General features: G+C 38.0%; 1 protein-coding gene and 1 long non-coding RNA gene across 2 annotated transcripts in view; one reads left to right on the top strand and one right to left on the bottom strand.

Moving 5' to 3' along the window:
- The window catches only part of oxct1a (3-oxoacid CoA transferase 1a), a 44,369-nt gene that overhangs the window by 11,743 nt on the left and 11,344 nt on the right, over nt 1-21,282 (top strand). Inside the window, exons 8-14 of the mRNA XM_024274704.2 lie at nt 6,973-7,080; nt 7,191-7,305; nt 7,446-7,540; nt 8,573-8,621; nt 8,868-8,940; nt 10,595-10,670; nt 20,560-20,649. Of these exons, the coding sequence (XP_024130472.1) occupies nt 6,973-7,080; nt 7,191-7,305; nt 7,446-7,540; nt 8,573-8,621; nt 8,868-8,940; nt 10,595-10,670; nt 20,560-20,649 (606 nt within the window). The remainder of the gene's footprint in view (nt 1-6,972; nt 7,081-7,190; nt 7,306-7,445; nt 7,541-8,572; nt 8,622-8,867; nt 8,941-10,594; nt 10,671-20,559; nt 20,650-21,282) is intronic.
- LOC118599130 lies at nt 83-682 on the bottom strand. Its single transcript, XR_004948415.1, has 2 exons — nt 484-682; nt 83-410 (listed from the first exon to the last, which is right to left on the bottom strand). It is a non-coding gene; the product is annotated as an uncharacterized LOC118599130 (long non-coding RNA).

Here is a 21,282-nt window from a genome sequence, read left to right on the forward strand (position 1 = left end):
GGCACTTGAAGAAGCTGCTCAGCAGAGACGTGACTGGAGAGTTGCTTATGTTCTGTTTACTGTCACAGATGCTTTCAAAATGTCTCACAAAATTGTGCCAATTTATTGAAAAAGGTATCGCTCGGTGCTTTAAATATGTGGCTCTGAGCACGACCAGTAATATAGTCCTGAAGGGTTTATGTGATCCACTGGAACCTTGTCTCTCTGCTGGCATCGATGAGCGTCTGTGGAGTAACGTCTCCTTTAGAATTCAGGCCATGCTCGGCCACAGATCAGCTCATTTGTCCGCATTGACTCTGTGACCGGCAGCGCGGCGAGGACATAATCGGCAAACATTTCATTTAGCTCTGCGCTCAGGTCGGAGGTGGCTCGGATGTCAGGTATCCTCGCCGCATGCAGCCAGGCGGACTCTGAGGTTTGAAAGAGCAGGACATTGTAGAGCAGCACAGACTGGAGGTGTAGAAATGAAATCAATTTACTCACCAGTCCGTGGATCGCCACTAAAGCGATCTTTAAATCAAAATTCGAGCCGGAATATTCTGGTTCTTTCACTACGGCATAAACAACTTGAAAGTCGTGCTCTGTAGTTAGAAGGAAAGTAAAATTCTTCTTATTGTGTTCTGGGCTGACAGAGTGTCAGCAGCCACTCTGAAGTATCGGAGTGTCTGGAATAATAGCATCTTCCCCTCCTACTTGGGAAAAGTTGGCACCCATTAATCTTTTCAGCAAAGTTTTTCTCCGTCTGCCCACTTTACCTTTGCCTGAATTCTTCCCCTTCAGTCTGAACGGCTGCACTTCCATGAGTCTCAACCTTTCTTTATATTTCAAAACAATTATTCCTTTCTATATTAATTATATGCTGCACACTAACATATCAATATGTGTCTTATTCTGTCAGATTGTTGACCTCTGACAGATTGCAAACTCTTGCATTTTTCTTCTTCTTATATTCTGTGATTAAGCTCCAGTAGTTGACTGTTAAGAATGAGATAACGCACAAAAAAAGTAAATTACCAGATCATCACCAGCTCCTGCCATGGTTGCCAAGCAACCAGGCCTTGCTATTCAATTGTGTTCCAGGGTATCCAGCAAGTCTAGCTGTTCCTTATCTCAGGTGCAGCAAAAGACCCAAGTGCATTGTGGGAATCAAATGCACCAGAGAGTGTGAATTGAAGGAATGTGTTTTTATTTATTTATTTATTTGAGCGTTTGTCGCAGTAAATGACTTCGGTGTTTTGTGGTGGCGAGCTGTGTTCGGCTCGCTCATGTGTGAACGGGCTGAATGTGTTTTGTTCATTTAACTCGATGAGGTCTAATTGAATATAAATGACCTTCACCCTGAGGGTTTTCGTCATGGAGTTTCCTCTGTGTTTTTGCTAAAAAAATAATACAATGAACGTTTTTCCATTCAAGCCTCAAGCAATGCATGATATTCTCCTTTAGATTTTATTATACTTTCACAAAATAGAAAAAAGCAAAATAGTGTAATTGTTGATTGGAAGAACTCAATCTGTGGTTTCATTAAGGACATAAAAAAACAAAAATCACCACTTAGATGCAGAACACTCATTAGATCACAATATTTTTGTTGTATAATATAAAGACTAAGTCAGTAATTATTTAATTTTCTTTCATAAAGACTGGATGCATTTAATTGGTAGATACAAAATATGATTCATATTACAGATGCCAAAATGTTGTACCATTATTTTTTTTTTTTTTTTAATTCATTTTGGTTCCGTTTTTTTCTTTTCCCCAAATGTTGAGCTGAAGCCGCTCCTGAAGGAGTGGTAGCAGAACGAGGACTTGACAGTTTTTGACTCGACAGGCTAAAACTGCAGTAAATTGCCGTGATATCAAATATAAGAGGATCATAAAAGCTTTTGACACCTTCCAGAAAGCCTATATTTGTGCCTGGCTGTCTGCATCTTAAGGAAGAGTCCGCCACAGCTCTGTGCAGCTGCAAATGACTCAGTTTAATTTTGAGAAGTGTATAAAATTAATAAAAAGGTATCTTTAAAGACCCACTTCAATTATTATATATATATTTTTTTGTGTGTTTAAAAAAAAAAACAAATTTTTTATGTGGCATTTTTCTTATGATGACATTGAAAATTCTGAAAATTTCTGAGTATTTTTAATTGAATTGTGACGAAAAAATGCAATTTGAAAAAAGATTGTGTTTATTAGGTAGAAAATACAATGGGCGGACCACAAGCTCCATCCACTTGTAGACAACTACATCCATGTACGTCTCTTTTTTCCTTGTCTGAGGTGCTGGGGCTTTAAACTAGTTAGAAAGTATAAACAGATAAATAATGGGAAGTGGGGGAGGGCTTACTCCGCATCAACTGTCCCGCCCACAACTAAGAAGCAAATTTCTCTGCAGACTAAGGCTTGCTGACTCACGTTTAGCCCGTCCTCTAGCATCATTTTAAAGGAATATTGGTTTCTGTGAGAACTGTACCTCCCTGTCTTTTCAACGAGCTGCTTAAATATTGCTCCAATATATAAAGCCGATCTTCCAGGACCCAAGAGGGCAAACAGAATATTCTGCCCATGACCTGCTGCAAATAGAACAATCCATCACAAAGCCTAGAATTGACTTGTCACGAAATAAGTCAGGTTGACTTGGATTTAGAATTTGGTCCCACGCTGACATTTGCTGAAGACTGATGGTAAAGCCAATAACACGCAGCGGAAGATTATTAATCAGCCGTGGAAGGAGGCAGCACTAATGCAAAATGGAGGAAACCGAAAAAGAAAACAGATTTAGATTTCTCACAGCCGACTTCACTTTACTCTCCCCACATGCAGACATGTAATTTTGTCTTTTCAGGTGAGAGAACCTGTGCGTTACAGGCTTTTCTGCAGCATCATGTCAATTTATTTTATTTTTTCCCTCCATGGAGTTGTCATATCTCTTCTATTTTTGGACAGTGTAAAGGCCTTGCAGTGTCTGCTGAGAGGAAACAGATTGTTTCTGATGACAGTGTTTTGTGTTGGAGGACAGGGCCTGAACTGATCCCTGAAAGTGGCTAGAGAGCATGGCCAAGTGCCCACACATGCACACAATAGGGGGGAAGATGGAAGGGCTAAAAATACACAAAGTAATGAGAGCGTGTTGTTGCCGTCACCCTGTTGCCAGAAACCACACCAGCTCTTTTCCCCTGACCTCTTCATTGATCTGCTCTCGCACAGTGAAGAAAGGGGAAACTTCAGTTGAATTTTTCCAATGTTTTTGTCTCCTTTTGTTCAAAGGTGATGAGGCTTTTTATCCAGAAATACAAATGAAAGAAAATTCCAATTATACCTTCAGAAAATGTGTCATAAAAAGTAGTTTATGTTTTAAAAAGAATGATTATATTGCAGCAAGAAGCTGAGCATTTTTTTTTCACCTTTTCTTGGCGTTTTTGTTTTTGTACTTTGGTTTTCATCCAAAGATGACATTTTATTGAAGACCAATAAAACAGTTTTTGGTATTTTTCCACATGATGAATGGCATATATGAAGAGAATTAGGCTTAAAGTTGGATTTTTAAGTAGTTTTTTATTCAAATTGCAGTGAATCAGGCAAAAAATGCTGTTTAAAATGTTTGTAGATCCACATTTTGTTGCACCGCTAATGTTAGTTTGTGGGTTTGAGGGGCTGTAAGCTAGCGGGAGAGCGTGTAAACAGATGGATGATGGGAAGTGGGTGCAGGCCTACTCTGCACCAACAGCAAATTTCTAATGAAATCTGCAGAAACTGTCCTAGAAAACCTTCACTGTAAAAAGTGAAAATTTGGGTCAGTTAACCAACAGCCCTGTCATTTGTTACATTTAAAACATTAGTTTTTATCAAATTACATTTTTAAGTTGAGTAAACCATCAATTCAAAATTTTAGTGATGAAAACTAATAATTTTAAATGTATTAAATTACAGAACTTTAGTTAATAGCTTTTTTCAGTGCAGATTTTTAGATTTTGCTAAAAAAAACAGCATAATCATAGCTAAAATAGCACTGGGAACACTTTTAAAACAGATCAAAAGATGATCAGAGTGGGATTTTAAAAACATTTCTTCTACGAGAGCAATCTAGATAAGAGGTCTGTAACCTCTAACACTATGAGAGCCATTTGGAACAGTGTTTTTACTGACCAAAGTCTGGAAAAAACCATAAAATCCTACTTTACCATTTAGAAAAATACCCTTTATTTATGTTTTTGTGGCCATTAAACAATTCATTTTTTTAAAATCTAGCTTTTAAATATTTATACCAAGCAGCACTATGCTTGTTTTATATTATTGTCATTTTGATTTATTTTGCTTTGCTAATGAGCGCAAACAAGTTTTTTTTTCTAAATAAAATTCACCCTCTGTGAAAGAAGATGAGATTATGGTGTGTATCAAGATTATTCTAATGGATCAATAGATTAAAACTTTTGCCATAATTTAACTCAGTTATTTGACCTGATAAAACTCTTAACATGAATGACAAAACTTTATTAACAAAACATTATAAACAAAATTACAAGTCAATGTTTTATCAATTTTTCTTCCAATCCAAGGAGTCACATGTGGCAAACCCCTGATTTAGGTGTTTTTAAAATCCTCGTATTGGACTTGTAAAACTTCTTGTTAAAAAATAAATACATAAACAGCTCTCTGTCCAAATTAAATCTTTTTGACCTAGTTTTTTACATCACCAAGAGATTCCTAGTCTCCCCTAGATAATTTTTTTCTTTATTTATTCAGTAAATTTCATGTCAAATTTCCAGTTTTCATTTGTGATACACTTAAGTATGTTTAATTAATCAATGTTGGTTACTCTTGATATGCTTATAGGCTAATTCTAAAAAATGTTAAAAAGTTATTTAGATGTTGAAGATCATCTTTTGTTGTCAGATGTGCATCAGATCTCAGAGGGTTAACAACTGTACCAGTAACAACGCTGCTGGCGGTTCACTGTAGGGATTTGTTTGCACAGTGGACAGATCAGTGTGAGGAGAAACAAGATTTAACAAAGCTCCCAGCCTTAAAAAGCACACCCTCCAAAAAAAAAAGCAAAAAAAAAAAGCACTGGCTGTGCCCCCAGAGGGCACTTTGATTCCCTGTGTCCTCCAGCCAGCTCACTTCATGCCTGCCTCTGCTTTCATTGATGTGAAAATCATTCTGAAGAGACAGGAATATTAATACTGGCTCCGCACACCTGCACGTTTGTGCGTGCTCCTCTTTTTCGTGTTTTAATTATTATTTTATTGAAGCGCTTTATTCTCTCTGGTCCGTTGAACCCACCGTGGCCCACGGATGAAAGGAGCAGTCTTTGTATGCACACTGCGCATTTAAATTGTATGAACTCATTATCGCGCTGTGACTTAGCTGTTGAAGGCTGTTTGGAAACCCAGTTTGAGTGCAGCATTTATTTAAGAAAAACCCGACTGGGAGAAGCTGAGGTGTTTGTGTTTTTCAAGGAGCTCATTATATGTTTCTGAAGTCACAACGCTGCGATTTAGCATTTCATTAAATTCTTCAACCTTGAAATCCTTAAAGCCCCATATTAGCTGTGCTTCTCTTTTGCCCCAAGACTCACAATTTTATTACCTTTTTTTTTAATTAATTTGTTATATTTAAGTTGATGAAGATGTTTGAGGAAATAATCACTCTCACAAAAGGCAGATTAAGCCCCCGGAGAACGACGTGGGTGAGTGTGTGGGACTGTGGTTACCGGTCTCATCTCACGCAGCCTCATTCTTCTCTTGAAAGCATCAGAGATTTACCATAAACCAAGCAAGACAACTATGAAAAGGGCCTAAAATCACTTTACGATCCAGAGTGGCCCTGGCTCACCAGAGACCAAAGCCTGCGTATCCATGACAACGCCAAGATGGGAATCCACTCCTGGCCATTGACTCCCCTCAGTCAGCGCTGAGTGCTGAGGGAGGAAGTAGCGATAAGGAGAAATTCAATTCAATTTGCTCTGAACTGATGTTTGCCTACTATGTAAATGGAAAAAGTAGGTTACACAGAGGGAAAACATGGGAAAGTCAAAGGGAAGATCTGACTTATGCTGTAATGGTTAACCCCCTCCTGCTCTCCGGAGACAAAAGGACCATTTCTTTTGAACATCGTACTTTTCGATTCTTTTCAATCTAGAGAATTTCCTGCTGACAAAAGGGAAGAAATCCAATCTAACAGTCAAAGTCGCTCTTCAAAAGGTACTACGCATTCAAGTCTAATCTCAGGATCACAGCGTTCAGCGGTACAGCCACAGGTGACTCGACGTTTTTAAGACGAGGAGCAGACTTGAAATGAGCAGCGAGGTTCAGCAGAGCCCACACAGCTCTGTCTGAACACCTGTGGAAGTGTAGGCTGGAGACTTGCTGGTGTGTTACCTAAGGAGAGCGGCAGCTGAACTCTGACCGGATCCCAGTCATGTTGAGCCAGCTTTGCTTAGTCAACAGCCATTTCCATCTGTGTCCTTTCATTTTAACAAAAATAATCCCTTACATATACTTCTCCTCCGCCTCTGTCAGCTGTGTGGTAGCTATAAAATACATAATCCCTTATAAAACCATTTCTTTTAATTCGTGGGCCTTTTTTTACTCCTCACATCTTTCTTTGATAAACGGCTCGCCCTGTTAAACCTTCACTCCGGTTCTTTTGATCCATGAATCCCCTGGGCTTTGTGTGCTCGATGATCCTCCTCTGTTTTCATTTATCCAAGCTGGATTTGATCAGGTTTTATTGGTCTCTATAGAGCTGCTAAGTGTAAACCAAGCATCATCCATCACCAAAGCATCCTTTCTGCAAAATGCATACATAGTAATAATTGAAGTTCATGGTAGGCTTCTTTAATCTAAAAACCAAGACATATTAGGATTTGGCTGCAGATTGGTGAAATGATCTTCTAAGTCTTTGATACTGTTAATTTTTGCAACACAAATCCAGCAGTAAATTGTTTCTTTGCCTAAAACTGATGTCTCCATGTAGGTGGAGGAGGTGGTGGAGGTTGGGACGTTTGCTGCAGAGGACATCCATATCCCCAGTATCTACGTCAACAGAGTGGTTCACGGGCTCGGCTACGAGAAAAGAATCGAGGTATAAAATATTCGTCGATGAGGCAGACGAGCAAAATGTATTTGGAGCATTTGAGTGCCATTGCAATAAACAATGACGTACTGCTGCTCTGTCTTTCCTCCACGTTCTAGAAACGCACCGTAAGGAAAGGCCAAGACGAGAAGCCCAAACCAAAGAAGGACTCGGACATCGTTCGGGAAAGGATCATTCGTAGAGCTGCTCTGGAGTTTGAAGACGGGATGTATGGTATCCTTTCACCAGCGATAGAAAATCACGGAAATGTTACCTTGTGAAATTTCAAACTTGATTTAAACTTAAAAAAAAAACAGCAAATCTTAAATTCAAAGCAATTCATGCATTTTTTTTTTTTTGACTGAGACAACCAGCTAACCTTGGAATCGGCATCCCCATGCTGGCCAGTAACTTCATCAAACCAGACATCACCGTACATCTCCAAAGTGAGAACGGGATTCTGGGACTGGTAAGATCTGTTTTTGCTTTAAATCTTTTTAACCTCAAAAACCCACACCGACCATTTTTTGAGCATTTTAAAAGTACTCCCAGAGATCTTTTTATAATTATTATATAATTTTTAGACAAAAAAAAGTCAAGACAAGACAATAAACTTTACTGATCCAAAGGGAAACTGGCGTTTGAGCAACACAGCAGCCGCTCAGATCGAGCAACGTTAATCGCCCAGAAAAGTCACATTAGGTAGAGCAGGGTATGATGTTAACCATCTTCTACCTGTGTCCCTCTGTTTACACGCTCTCCTGCTAGCTCACAGCCCATCACAACCCCAAACTGAATCTTTTTGTCTGCACCTTATTTACAATGATCTGAATAAAGAAATACTCAGAAATGAAATTTTAAGTGTAATTTTCTTTATATATGTCCTCCATCATCAGAAAAAATATGACAAAAACATGTTATAAACACCAAGCGCACAGTTTTCATCGGAGTGGGTCTCTAACAAGCGGGTAAGTGGTAGGGATGGTCACTTTGACAGAACAAAGGTTTTTAAACCAAATTACACTTTTAGTTGGAAGCCATTCCTTTGACAAGTGTCATTGCTAGTTGGAAATGTTCTCAGTTCATTATATAACAAATTGTGTCAGTTTGACATTTTTTCTTCTGCCTCCCGATCATTATTTGCCGGCTGAGTCTTTTAACAAAGGCTGCTGAAGCTCTTATGGAATGGCTTTCTTTTCAGCTGCGTTGACAGCAGAATGGAGGCGCCTATGCTAATTTTTTTATTTGTTACTTTCCTTTAATTACGGGCCTCGGTTTTGGAGAGAAGCTGATCTCATCTCTCCCTTTTCGGTTGTCCGACAGCGTTGCTCTCTTTTGTTGAATGGAGAGAAAATCAATGGCTCATCTAATCAGAGAAATCAGACTGTCTGTCTCTTTCTGGAGGGATCATGGCCGGTCAGGCTGTGCGTGAATGACGGCGTGTTGGTGTGTGCGTCTGCTTTCCCGTGCGCACACTCACGGCGCATTTCTGTTCGAACAGGGGCCGTACCCTACGCAAGATGAAGTGGATGCAGACCTGATTAACGCCGGTGAGGGTTGTGCTGATCAATAAATGGCAATCATAAATTCATGTTAGCATACATAATTTAAAAAGCTGTGTAAACATGTGCCTCATAAGTCTGAGTGGAGGAAAATGAAGTTAGTTTATAAATTAGAACCACACCATCATACGTAGTTTGTTACTCCAGTTTTTTAGCTTTAAACTTCTCTTTTTTGCATAAATACCTTTTATCGTTGGAACATGCTGATGTTGTGTTTTTTTTCCTGTGACGCAGGGAAGGAGACTGTTACTGTGCTCCCAGGGGCCGCCTATTTCTCCAGCGATGAGTCATTCGCCATGATCCGGGGGTACGTAAAGCTGCACGCATAAGCTCTGTAAACTTATTTGCTGACTGAAGGTGAGGTCTGTCTGACATTTAACTTAATGCCCAAACTCCCCTCAGTAAATGTATTCATGAAAGTAAGCAGAGAGCACACATCCCTCTTCACCCCTCACCTTCAGCAAACCTCTTCTTCTTCTATCAGTTTGGCAGAGTTCGGCCGTGATCGGACGCGCAGCATTAGATATTAACAAATGGCTTCTGTTACCAATGCGCGTTTTTGTCAATACAGCCAAGGTCTGCTTTTATTGATCTGCCTTGTGATAGATGCTGCCCACCCATGCTCCCTTCAGCATCAGTTTTGTACGTCCACCCAGCAGAAATTCAATAGCGCTCATAAATAGGGGCTGTGCCGTCACACTGGCGGGGACCATGTGGACCCATGCTGAATTTGTGGCAAGGCTTGCTACTGTTGTTCTGACACAATGGAGTCCTGAGGTGCTGGAAAGGATGCATCAATATACAATTTGGTGGACTTATACTGCAGCAGTGGGAGCTTTTTAGAGCCTGTGAAGACAGGAAGTGTTGGTTTTACATGCATATTAAAGAAAGTTTAAAAAAATCTATTTGAGCTTTTCTTTAAAAAAATGTTTTTCTCTTTTTTTGAACCGAACTATCTGCAAAATATTTATTTATCTATTTTTAGATTACTTTGGATTTCATTTTACTGCTCTGAAGCTAACTTTGCTAATTTCCCATCAACCCTTTGTTTACACTCTCTTCCGCTAGCTTAGAGCACCTCACCAGCCCAAGCTAACATTAGCGTAGCAGAAAAACAGCAATTTTAGATCTGTCCAGCTGTACCGTTTTGATCCAGATGGCAGCTCAGACAAGGAAAATGAAGACATTCATGGATCTATTTGTCTGCAAGTGGATAGTTCAGAACTGCAGCGAAGAAGGAAGACTTGGGCCCACCCTGCGTTACAAACCCGATCTTTTTCAAGTCACGCATTTTCTACTCTAGATCCATCACGATTTGAATTAAAAAAAACCCAGACATTCAGGTTTAATTTTAATTTATTTTATATGCGTTCTCCATCATTAGAAATGTTAGATTACATCCAGGTCACTTGATAGTTCCGCAATCTTTCCTCCTCTGTTCTGTGTGCAGATTTTTGTTTTCATTCTGTAATACTTCATTTCTCTATCAAGGTTTGAGCTTTTAGAGTTTCAACAAGAGACAAAAGGGTGAAAATGTAAATATCTGTCTGAGTAAAGTGCATAAACACGCGTAATAAACAAGGAAACACTGCATAGTCTGTTGGATTTGGGGGATAATGAGGGAATTTGGACACAGCCTATGAGTGAAGGGGTTGTGTAACTTCTGTGTGCAGAGCAGCAGCAATGTTGCAAAGAAACTTCCAGGTTTTGAACCTAAAATGACAAATTAAGTGGTACTCTTGGTGTAACTAGCTGTGCAAATGCATTTTAGAAGACAAGGTTAAACTAGTCAAGCATTAAATGGCTGCTTATCAATTATTTATTTGAAGTGGGATTTGATTTTCTGACAGAGTATTTTTTTAATAAATGACTTTTTGTCCTTATTTTATTCTTTTTTTATTGATGAATGAAGTCATTGTGAAGCTGACAGCTGTCTCCCTCTGTTGTGCCATTTCCTGAAGGGGTCACATTAACCTGACAATGCTGGGAGCCATGCAGGTGTCAAAGCACGGAGACCTGGCCAACTGGATGATCCCAGTGAGTTCACCTCCAAAGCCACGCTTTACTCCAAAGTCAGGCTGTTGAATCCATTAAGCCGTGTGCTTGTGGTAAAACTGATATTTTGTTTCTTGTCTCTGTTTTCTTTTTCTGATATGTTTTTGCCTTTTTCTTTGGAGAAAAACAAATTGAATTTACCAAAGCTCTCCACCTGTCTTGTTTCTGTGGTTTTAGACTGCATGCCAGCATATTTGCAGAACACTGAGCTGTAAATATCCAAGATTTCTCACTATAGACTCTATCCTTTAGCTGCCTACGCTTTCACACATTGACCAGACTCTGTCCAGCCACATACTAGGCTTTCACCTAGCACTGTTATCACAGCATGTCACATACTAAAGACTCAAGAAAGGTTAAGGAACTCTGAGGACAGATCTTTCGTAACTGATTATGAAGATTCACAGGGATTTTGTTGAACTAAACTTGTTATAATCCTGGCCTCATATTCTAGAGCTACAAATATCTATGCTTGTATCATCTATCGGAACTGGCTCTCACTGCCAAAATACCTAATTAATTCAAATCCAGTATCAAAATGTATTTCATAACTAGGTTTTCTTTTTGGTTATAAAGGACAACTGAACAAAGTGGAATTTTTAACATAGTTTGCTTTAACTCTTACATTAAAAATTAAAACAAAATCATTTTTGGCTTTAAAGTTACAGCACCAATCCCGATAGACACCAACTAAAGTCTTATGACAGAGTATTAGAGGCACCATGAAAGAAAAAGAACAAGTTAACATTTTCTTGCTATTCCTATTTTTTTTTTTCTTTATTGCAAATTATTCAAGTTATAAACGGATCAATCAGATGCCTCAGTGAGAGCATCAGGTGCCTACACCGGACCAATCACTGTCATCTGGTTCCAACATATCAACGTCCATATTGTGGAAAATGGTGACTAAATTGGCTTTATTTGGCTGGTGCCAGAAGTAAGGCATTTTCTACGGGTAATGTCACACCTGCTCTGTCCAGTTCTCTATATACAGTTGTAACATTATGAGAAAAAAGTCATAAGATTATAAAAAAATTTGTCATTTAACAATTTTTTTACAGTTTTTTTTTTTTTTTTTTTAAGATAAAGTTGGTTGTGTTAGCTTTCATTCGCCATGCCAACTAAATCCATGAAGGCATCCATTAATGGTGATGCCATAATGCTTCAGCTTATCAAAGGAATCTATGTGCGTTGATGTATTTGGACCTCTGCAAATATACCGCCGACGGCATAAACAGCACATCCGCTGGAAATCCACTCCTTGTTGGTCTAGAATCTTCTTCTGAAGACGCCCAGCATCCTGCAAATTCTTTTTAATGTCCTCATAGTGTTATATTAAACATTTAGTATTTCCTTTATTGTGAAACCGATACGTTGCCGCTTTTGAAGGACTCTACATCTCTAATAAGGAAAATAACATATACATATATATATATATATATATATATATATATATATATATATATATATATATATATATTTAAGTGATCAACCTTTTGTCTTGTAAATTATCAACTTGGACTGGATTAGAAAATGGTTTATTTCAAGTAGGCAAACCAAGAAATATGCATAAACAAGACAAACAGAGGTTTATATCTATACAAAAACATATAAAATATTGGAAAATTAGGCTTTAACTAGAAATGTATTTTAATAAAATACAACTTTTTTTCATAATTGCATGACTTTACTTTAAAAAAAAATATGATGGCCATAATACTCAGATGTAAAAACTTCCAGAATTAAGTAGTTACAAGAAAAAAAAAATGTTTCTATTGACTGAAGGAATATCTGTTATAGTCTTTATATGTTTATAAAAAGGTGACTTTTTTGATCACATTCCTTCCACGTCCTAACAGTTTTATTTTATTCACAAATTAAAGTGTTTCCAAAGAGGATTTACTAATTGGTGCTACAGCATAACTGGTCAGTAATATTCTGGGAGGTCAGCTGGTTTTAAAGGTTTCCCTTTGCTGGCTCTGTGCTTTCTGAAGTTAAGAATCTATTAAAGGATGGTTTGGTTGGGAAGGCTAAACATGAAATCCTCCCGGGAAGCTCCTGTTTGAAGTTCAGTGTTAAGTGGATTCCGATTACGGTTCTTGTATGAGACATGTTACTGTGCGCTTAAAAATGTCAGTGGTTATTCAAAAATTCTTGTCGGGGAAAAAAATATGAGACATAGTGATGATGTTCAAACATTTTCCTAGACGGTTAAAGAGTCGTCGGGTCAAACACCTCACTTATATTTCATAGTCTTTTATTTTGAAAGGGTGAATGAGGACTAATATGATACTCACCACCTGAGATAATGAAATTTACTCACGACTAAATACGAGAGCAAAGCATGAAATTGGAAATGTATAATGTTGGAGTTGGAGATGCTGTACTCTCAGCAGGATTATTTTGACTGCTTTTGTTGGGCAAACTGTACATGGAGGTTTTCCAGCTGTGTGCTTAAAGTCGTTTACTCCTCCACTCGGTGTGAAACTTCTGTAAAACAAAGAGGGAGGACTCGAGAAGGGCGGTTTGGATGGGAATCCTATTTCAAAGAGGTCGTGCCAATTATCAAATTGTATTAAATTTTTAAAATGTCAGTTTACAAAATGTGTTTTTAAGAATTTTTATTTTATTTATTTGAATTGTGTGTATTTATTTACTATGTGTTTTGAGAATCTTTTTTTTTTATTTAATTTATTTATTGTTTTGAGAGCGTTTTTTTATTATTATTTTTATATATTTTGAGAATATTAAATAGAAAACGTACTACGATTCTGTTTGTTGTAATATTTGAAGGCATATTACAGTTAAAAAAATACATTTTAACTAAGGAAATCTATATGCACTCAACTAGAATATGTCCACCTTTTGGTTGAAAAAAAAATCCTTTCATGTTGTGGTGAATCTTTCATTTTAATACTCATCCCATTTCTTTACATTTTGGACAACATTTTGCATTTATCATGCAAAATAATTTTATTTTTGTTATAAAGGCAGAGCATCTTCAGGCCCGTTGCAGGAGGTCACTGTGGCCTCCAGCGGTGTTGTTGCACTGTATTTGTAAAGTATGTCACTATATGAGCGCGCTTTAGCTGAAGCAACGGTGCCAAACATTTATTGCAATTAATAAAAGCATGCCTCAACTTTAATTCCATAAGCTTAAACAAACGGATGTGTCTTATTTTGAGGATTAAGGATTATCTCATTCTGGCTAAACAAAACGTAATTTTTACGCCACATTCAACTACAAACAGTGTGTCTCTTCTGTTGTCTAATCATGGTTTCCATCGTTGTTCTGTGGATTCTGTTTCCTTTTCTTAACATTAGTCGTCTGGGTAACGGAGACTTCTGGCAGTCAGTCGCTATGTTATTACAAAGAGAGCTGTTTGAATCAGACAGTGACAAATGGAGAGGAGGGGAACGGAAGCCAGTTGGTGAGGAGGAACTCTTGGATTGTAGTGGGGGGGGTCATTTTCTGTTGTTTTTGCTTTTGACTAAAAGGTCATCACTTGCACGGCAAACGAGGAAAATTGTATTCTGTTGTCATGGCAACACCCAAAAATGTAAGCGACGCCAAATGTGGCAAGAGAGATTTTAGTTCTACTCCAAATCTCTGTGAATCTTTTCTCACGTTTTAGCACCAAAGTTACAGTTTTTTCCCACATTTATACTAAGAATCACAATAAATATTTTTTTTTTTCTTTTTTGAAATATCCCTATTTTTCTCTAACTTGTAATCAACTAACCCTTTCAATCTCTCCAACACTGAAGTGTAGTTTGAGTTATGTATTAAGGTGTATTCAGACTGGACACATTTGGTTTGCTTAAAGTGATGCAGAGTTCACCCCCCTAATCCGGAATAAATTTTCAGTCTAAACACATTTAAGTGTGAACCCTGGTCTGGAACCACCATCTTTAGAGATGGTCTCGGTTCATTTCCATTCAGACTGAGCTCCAGTTCTCTTCGAGTTTTTCTCAGTCTGAATAGACTCCGTGCTCGGAGTGGAACAGCTTGACCAAAACAGCCACCGTAGCATTACTGGATGATAAACAGAATAGTGGAGCAATGATGAGATTCAGCAACTCATTTAAATTTAGTCGGATGAATGCAGGCTCATTAAAACGTCTTTTAACGAGTGATGCACATTGCTTCTTATTAGCCTACCTTCATAGTATCCCTCTGCCATACCAAAGTAGCTAGTAAAAAGTGTGGCCAGATGACCCCACTTTAAATGTATACATACTAGGATAGCACAATGGAGTGTAGATCTGTCTTACAGTCCTGTGTGGCCACCTTAAGGTTATGTAATATGGTTAATATATCATGAAGTATTTGTAAGGATAATGTAACTTATATGCTTGCAGCATACTTATGGTAAAAAATGTGCAAGAAAACTTCCTATCTTATAGGCTTACCTAGCACTCATTGGGCTTGACACTTCATGCAGGTTTGCCCATTTTCTGCCCACAGACAGGCTGTATCCACCCTGAGAGGCCGTTGTATCTAAGGCCTTAACTGTGGCTCATTCTCTCTTTCTGTTCATCCTTGGCCAGTAAATTCTTGGTTTCTGCCTTTTTCCCTTATTTCCATGCTCTTCTTATTGTGCCCGTTCCCACTTCCTTACTATTGGTAGAGACGTTGTTATCCTGCAGACTTTGGTTGCTAGCCTCCTGCTGGATTCCACCCGACTCAGTTGACTGCTTTCATAAGAGATAGAGCTCAGTGTGGCGCCCTGTCCAACACTCCCATTGTTTACCTTCAAGCGCCTTTTTCCTCCTTGCCGTATTCTCGGGCCCTTTTCTGAAGTCACCTCCCTTCATCCACAAAGACATGTCTGTATTTCCCTTTCCTCTACATTTGATGCCAGAGCTTCCTCTGAGGTGCCGGTTCTACGCCGTGTCGTTTGATGTCCCAGCTGTGAACCATCTTTCAGCTCTCTGCTTGCTGATGCTAGGGGTATTGATCTGAGTTTCTTAGTTTTAATAGTAATAGTACAGTGCAAAAACAGAATTGTTTTTGTGTTGCCGTAGCTCAACACAAAAAATGTCTTTTTTGAGTTGATTGGGGATGAGGTTCCATTTTTGAACCAGAGAAAGGATTTCCTTTCACTACAAGTGATACTCTTCCTCCTATGTTTGAATTGCATCTACCAGGCAGTATTCACATTATGTGCAAACACACCTGTTTCAAATGCACCTCCAATATCACAAAAGTTGAAACTAAAGTTTGCCTGGATTCATTTCTCAAGAAGAAACTGATAGAGCTCAGTATTTGAAGCTGAGAGACAGCAGTGATGTCATTTTTGTCTCTCAGCCCTGCGTGCAAGAACAAACGTCTCACTTCTTGCTGAGTCTGAAGCAGCTTTTGCACGACTGAGACTGCAGACTCTCAGCACTTCACTTCCAGCAGAGAGGAGCAGCGGGATAAAAGACAAAAATAATTTAGATGCGAGGTAGTGCAAATGTAAACAGATTTATCCAGTAACCAAATTTAGGCCATAAACCAGGGTACTTAAGTGATACATTTGTGTCTGTTGCACAGCCGGGTCAGTATGTAGAGCCACATTTAAATGGAATTGATTCTCTGTGGAGCCTCTATACTGTCTTGTGAGATGGTATGAAAAAAAAAAGACCAGACATTTTTAGTACTTCTGTTTCTATAGAACATTTGATCTCTGGTCAGAAGATTGCAGGTTCAGTTCTTGCGCTATATATTTAGTATTTAGCATTTACCATTTTATTTTGTCTTTCAATAGTTTTATCATAGATACTTTTTTTAAGAATGGGTATCAGTTCTGTTAAAACAAGAGTCTACCACCTTTAACACTTAAAGAGCAATTTTAGGTTGGAGGCATAAAGTCTCAATTCACCTTTTAGTAAAATAAAACACTAATTTGTATTTATGTTATTGTTAGGAATATTATTCTAATAAGTAAAAGTGAAATTTTGGTTTATTATTATTTTTTAAAGTATGAAATAGTTTATCATTTTGACTGATGCTCACATGATGTCCTTTCAAAATAAAACACCCAGTACCACATAGGATCATCTCAATAAAGTAGTAGGTAAGATAATTTTTGCATTAATTAAAAAAAAAGCACTATTTATTTTACCTTTTTTTTGACATTCCAGACAAAAATTTCTAAATCTAGCTAACTACAATCAAATCAGAGCTAATTAAGTGGCTCTTAATGGATTTTTTGCACTGTAAGTGGCACTTAAATTCCCTTAATTTGTTATTTTTTGTCAAAAATAGAAAATCTGCTTTATAATTGTAGGCTTTAATTATGAATTATGGTTGTGCTTACTGACTGACCTCTAGTTGATTTTCATTGGTACACAATGTTCCCTTGATAAACTACAAAGCTGCACCGCTTGATTTATTATTGGAGCATTATGGGGACCGTATTCATTGCAAAGTGATACATACTTTACTTCAACTCTTGTCCAAAAATACCTAATTATCAAAAATTAAAATATTTAATTTTCCTTCAGCCAGAGAACCACTATGGAGAAGTAGGGCTGGGAATCACTGGGTACCTCACGATACAATACGCGATACATGGGTCACGATATCGATAGTATCGCGATACTACAATAATTGGTAAAAATGCTCTCTGTTAACTAGCATTATATAGAAGAACATGTTTTTTTGGGAAAATATATCCCCATTTATCTTTTTTAGCTTAAACACAATTATAATAAACAACTTTTCTTATTTTGTGCAACAAATTAAAGACACTTTTGTGCAACATTGTTGAAATCAGTAAAACTATGTCTTTGACGAGCATTGACTACAACCAAATTAGAATTATCTGTCAAATTCAATGTTAACAATAGTAAACATGATCAGCAGTGACACTACTTAGGGCAGAATTGTTGTAAACAACAGAACAAAAATTAAATAAGTCAAGTGGTGACAGCTATCTACCTCTAAAACAATGTCACACCAAAGGATGATGAATATAATGTTTTACAGCCTCTCTCAAAATTGACCTAATTTTTTGTGCACTTTTCTCTCACTTGAAAAGGGCTGAGCATCCAAAATTGAAGGCTGATTTACTCAGACTGTCACTTGAGATTATTTTCCAATCTTTATTTTCCATTTGGTCAGTCAGCAGTCAATAGGTAAAAACCTTAAAACACACATAATAATGGCAATAAATATAATTTTATGTGCTTCAATTAATTAGCAACATCCCTAATTTTACAGTGAATTCATGTACTGTATTTTAATTACATTTAAATTTAAGTTCATACATCACATTCTGCTTTTTTATTTAAGAATTACTTTAAATTAACATTAGCAACAAGTAATTACGTTGTTTGAAAACGTCACATTATAAATTTACCAAAGTTACACCGTACACCAGCAAGTTAAACATTGAAGTGCATGAAGCGAAAATTCCGACGGTCCTTGAAGTGTACACAGACAACTGCGAAGCACGCGCTCAGTTCCCACAGCAAACAGGAAGTAAGTGATCGCAGTCATTCTAGCGCTCAGACAATGTCACTTCTTACCGGCTGGATCTGCTACAGATGGAGGATAAATGCTGACAGGTAGACATGCTTCACACACGCGCTACAGAGCCTGTATGTCACCGGTGATTCTCCCGAATGAGCGCGTGCATCACTATAAAATGTCCGATGCAGCGCCGCGCCCATAGTTCCAGCGCGCGACTCAGACGCTCAGCGCTACAGCCTCTTCAAATGAAAATATAATATCGATACTTGGTGAGAACCCATCGAGAATCGATCGCAGGACTAAATATCGCGATGTATCGCAATATCGATATTTTGGCACACCCCTATGGAGAAGTGAAAGATGTGACTTCAGTCTCAGGTTGCAGACCCCTTTGTTAAAGCTTCATTATCTGAAGTTGTTTGGGTGTTGGGCCTTTTTAAAGCCACCTTTGAAAAAAAAAAGACTAGCCACTATTTCTTTTTTCTTTTTTTTTTTTTTTAAGGTGTTTGCAAACTTGTTAAGTAAGAAAATTGAACTGATAGCAGCAGAAATGTGTGTTTCTACACATCAACTACAAGCTTTTCTGACTGCATCTTTTCATCTGCTCCTGATTCACTACTATTTGAATAAAGACATATTCAGAAAAGCTTATTTAATCTTAATTATCTTTATATGTCCTCCATCAAGAGAAAAATATCACGAGAACATATTAAAAACACTTTTCATTGGAGTGGGTCTTTAAATTTTAGTGTGCAGAGTTAGTTATTAGATTATCATCTATACCTTACTTATTTTTCATTTTTATCAAAGCAAAAATTAGCCACACAGTTTTACCATAAAGATGGCTTTCATCCAGATATCACTGATGTGCTAGTTGTTTTTTTTTCCCCATTAAAGCTGAATCAAAGAACAAGAAATAAAATCAGACCGTCATTGTGTCCACTCTTCTGCTGAATATAAACAGATTGTGGTCATAATCTCAAAGACAAACAGTCTCTGATTAAAACCAGCAAAGGTGAAGGACATTAGCAGGTGTCTAGCTCCGATGGGATGAAAAGCCCCCCCTGCTGCCATTGGGTTAGACGGCCCCCGGGGGGGTTGTGTGCACATTATTTAGCCCACTGCCTGTCAGGAAGTGTGTTAATATCGATTGCACGAAATGGACAGTTTTCTTTTGGAGCGTCACCTTATGTTTCTTTGTGATAAATAAAATTTCCCAAAGGGAAAAAAAGTCAATGTTTTGAAGGTGCGAGTTAAAGTATATGCTATTTATTATAAGTGCTGTTTATGGACGCTCATAATCTGCAGCAGCAGGCCACTGTCGGTTTGTGTTCACGATAACTGAACATTTTTGCACAACCCTTCTCCCCATTAGCTGGAGCTCTCATCCTTTCACCTGAAACTCCTCTCTGTTTTTCTGTTGATATCTTTTCTGTCCAGCTGGCCTGCACACAGGCAGACTGGATCCCAACGATGCGCCACACTTGGCAGCTATATCCTCTGGTTATTGAGCAGAGAGCAAAACAGGCCCTTCATGTGATTGATGAGGAAATGGGATTTTAATTCAGTTACTGAGCCATCACCCTGTGGCCATATCTGCATATCAGCCCTCTTTATTTGGAAACCAGCTTTGCTGGGAACAACGTGGGACTTGAAAATCATTCTTTGCTCGGGTTGCACTGATGATCTTCCAGATTCTTTTTCCTGAGGATTTTCTGTCTTATTCTGCAGTTTTTAAAAAGTGAAAATCTACAATAATCATTTTTTTGAGGAATTTGCACAAATTTAGGATAAATGCATCCTAAACACTACAAAAAAGATGCATAAAAGGAGAATAAAAGCTTGCATTTAACAACAAAACTGCTCTTAATCCAAAGCTCTGTTCTCACTTTTCTTCTTAGTACCTTTTACTATGAATGCCCAAACAGCGTGAGGTTGAACAAATCTCCAGCTGCTTAACTTTCGATTAACCACTTCACTCCTCTTTCCAACAGTTTTCCTTGGATCCCTGCTCTTGCTGCAAATTGCATCACTTTTCTGCCTCATGTAACCTTGAATTTCCCCGTTTTTGTGTCCATCCACCCATTCTTTCCACGTCCCTCCTCCCATCCATTCTTCTATCCTTCCTCCAGTGGGTTGAACCACTTGCAGTTAGCGGCTTGGTTCCTGCCAAAATCTCAAACAAGCTTTTACTGAGGAGTCAAAGATACTTTTGCACCTAAAAACATTTTTGTTTGCTCAGTTTTTAACAAATAATTTCATTTAAAACATATTTTCATATCTTAAGAAGATGCCTGAACTTGTCTTCCTATCCTGCTATTTTTCACAGTTAATGTGTGAAAATACATGTTTTTTTTTTTTTGTTTGCAAAAGTGATAACTGAAATTGAACAATGCTTCTGTTTCGTAGGGTAAGATGGTGAAGGGAATGGGAGGAGCCATGGATTTGGTGGCCAGTGCTGGAACCAAGGTGGTGGTCACCATGGAGCACTCAGCAAAGGTTTGCAAACACATTTTATTCTATTATCAGAATGAATACTCTATTCTGATTGACTGCAGGGTGTTAATGGAGACCTAAAATAGAAGTTCTAGTCACAAGGCCTGAATGTCCTAAATTATTGTGCTACCCTAAATGCTAGTTGGTAACCAGAAAAACAAACAAAAAAAAATGTTATGAGACATGTACTTAGTTTTTACTTGGTACCAAACTTAAACTCTGCTCCGTATTGCTGCCAGCATCATATAAAACGTGGATTATGATGCTTCATAGCTGCTCATATAACGATGAGTTAAACAGTGCATGGAGCCTTCGTCAAAGTTCTGCTGAGCCTTCACAGCTATAGATCCTAGTTTAGCGACCTGATGGATCAGAGTGATGTGTGCAACGCTCTGAAAAAAGACCAGTGTGTCGTGGCGGCGAAATCCGAGTTTACTTGAAGACCGGGATGTAAACAAAGCATCTTAGCCACAGTCGAGCGCTCTCTTTCATGCTGTCATGCTGCTTCATCACATTTCAATGTTTCTAAGATGCATTTAGCAATGTTGGAAATAGTACTTTACTTCCTCAGTTACACTTTTAGAACCTTATTGGCACATTTATTATATTTATTTTGTCTTATACTGAAAAATATTA

This window comes from Oryzias melastigma, linkage group LG9 (genome assembly GCF_002922805.2).
Source record: "Oryzias melastigma strain HK-1 linkage group LG9, ASM292280v2, whole genome shotgun sequence".
In the NCBI taxonomy this organism is placed as follows: domain Eukaryota; kingdom Metazoa; phylum Chordata; class Actinopteri; order Beloniformes; family Adrianichthyidae; genus Oryzias; species Oryzias melastigma.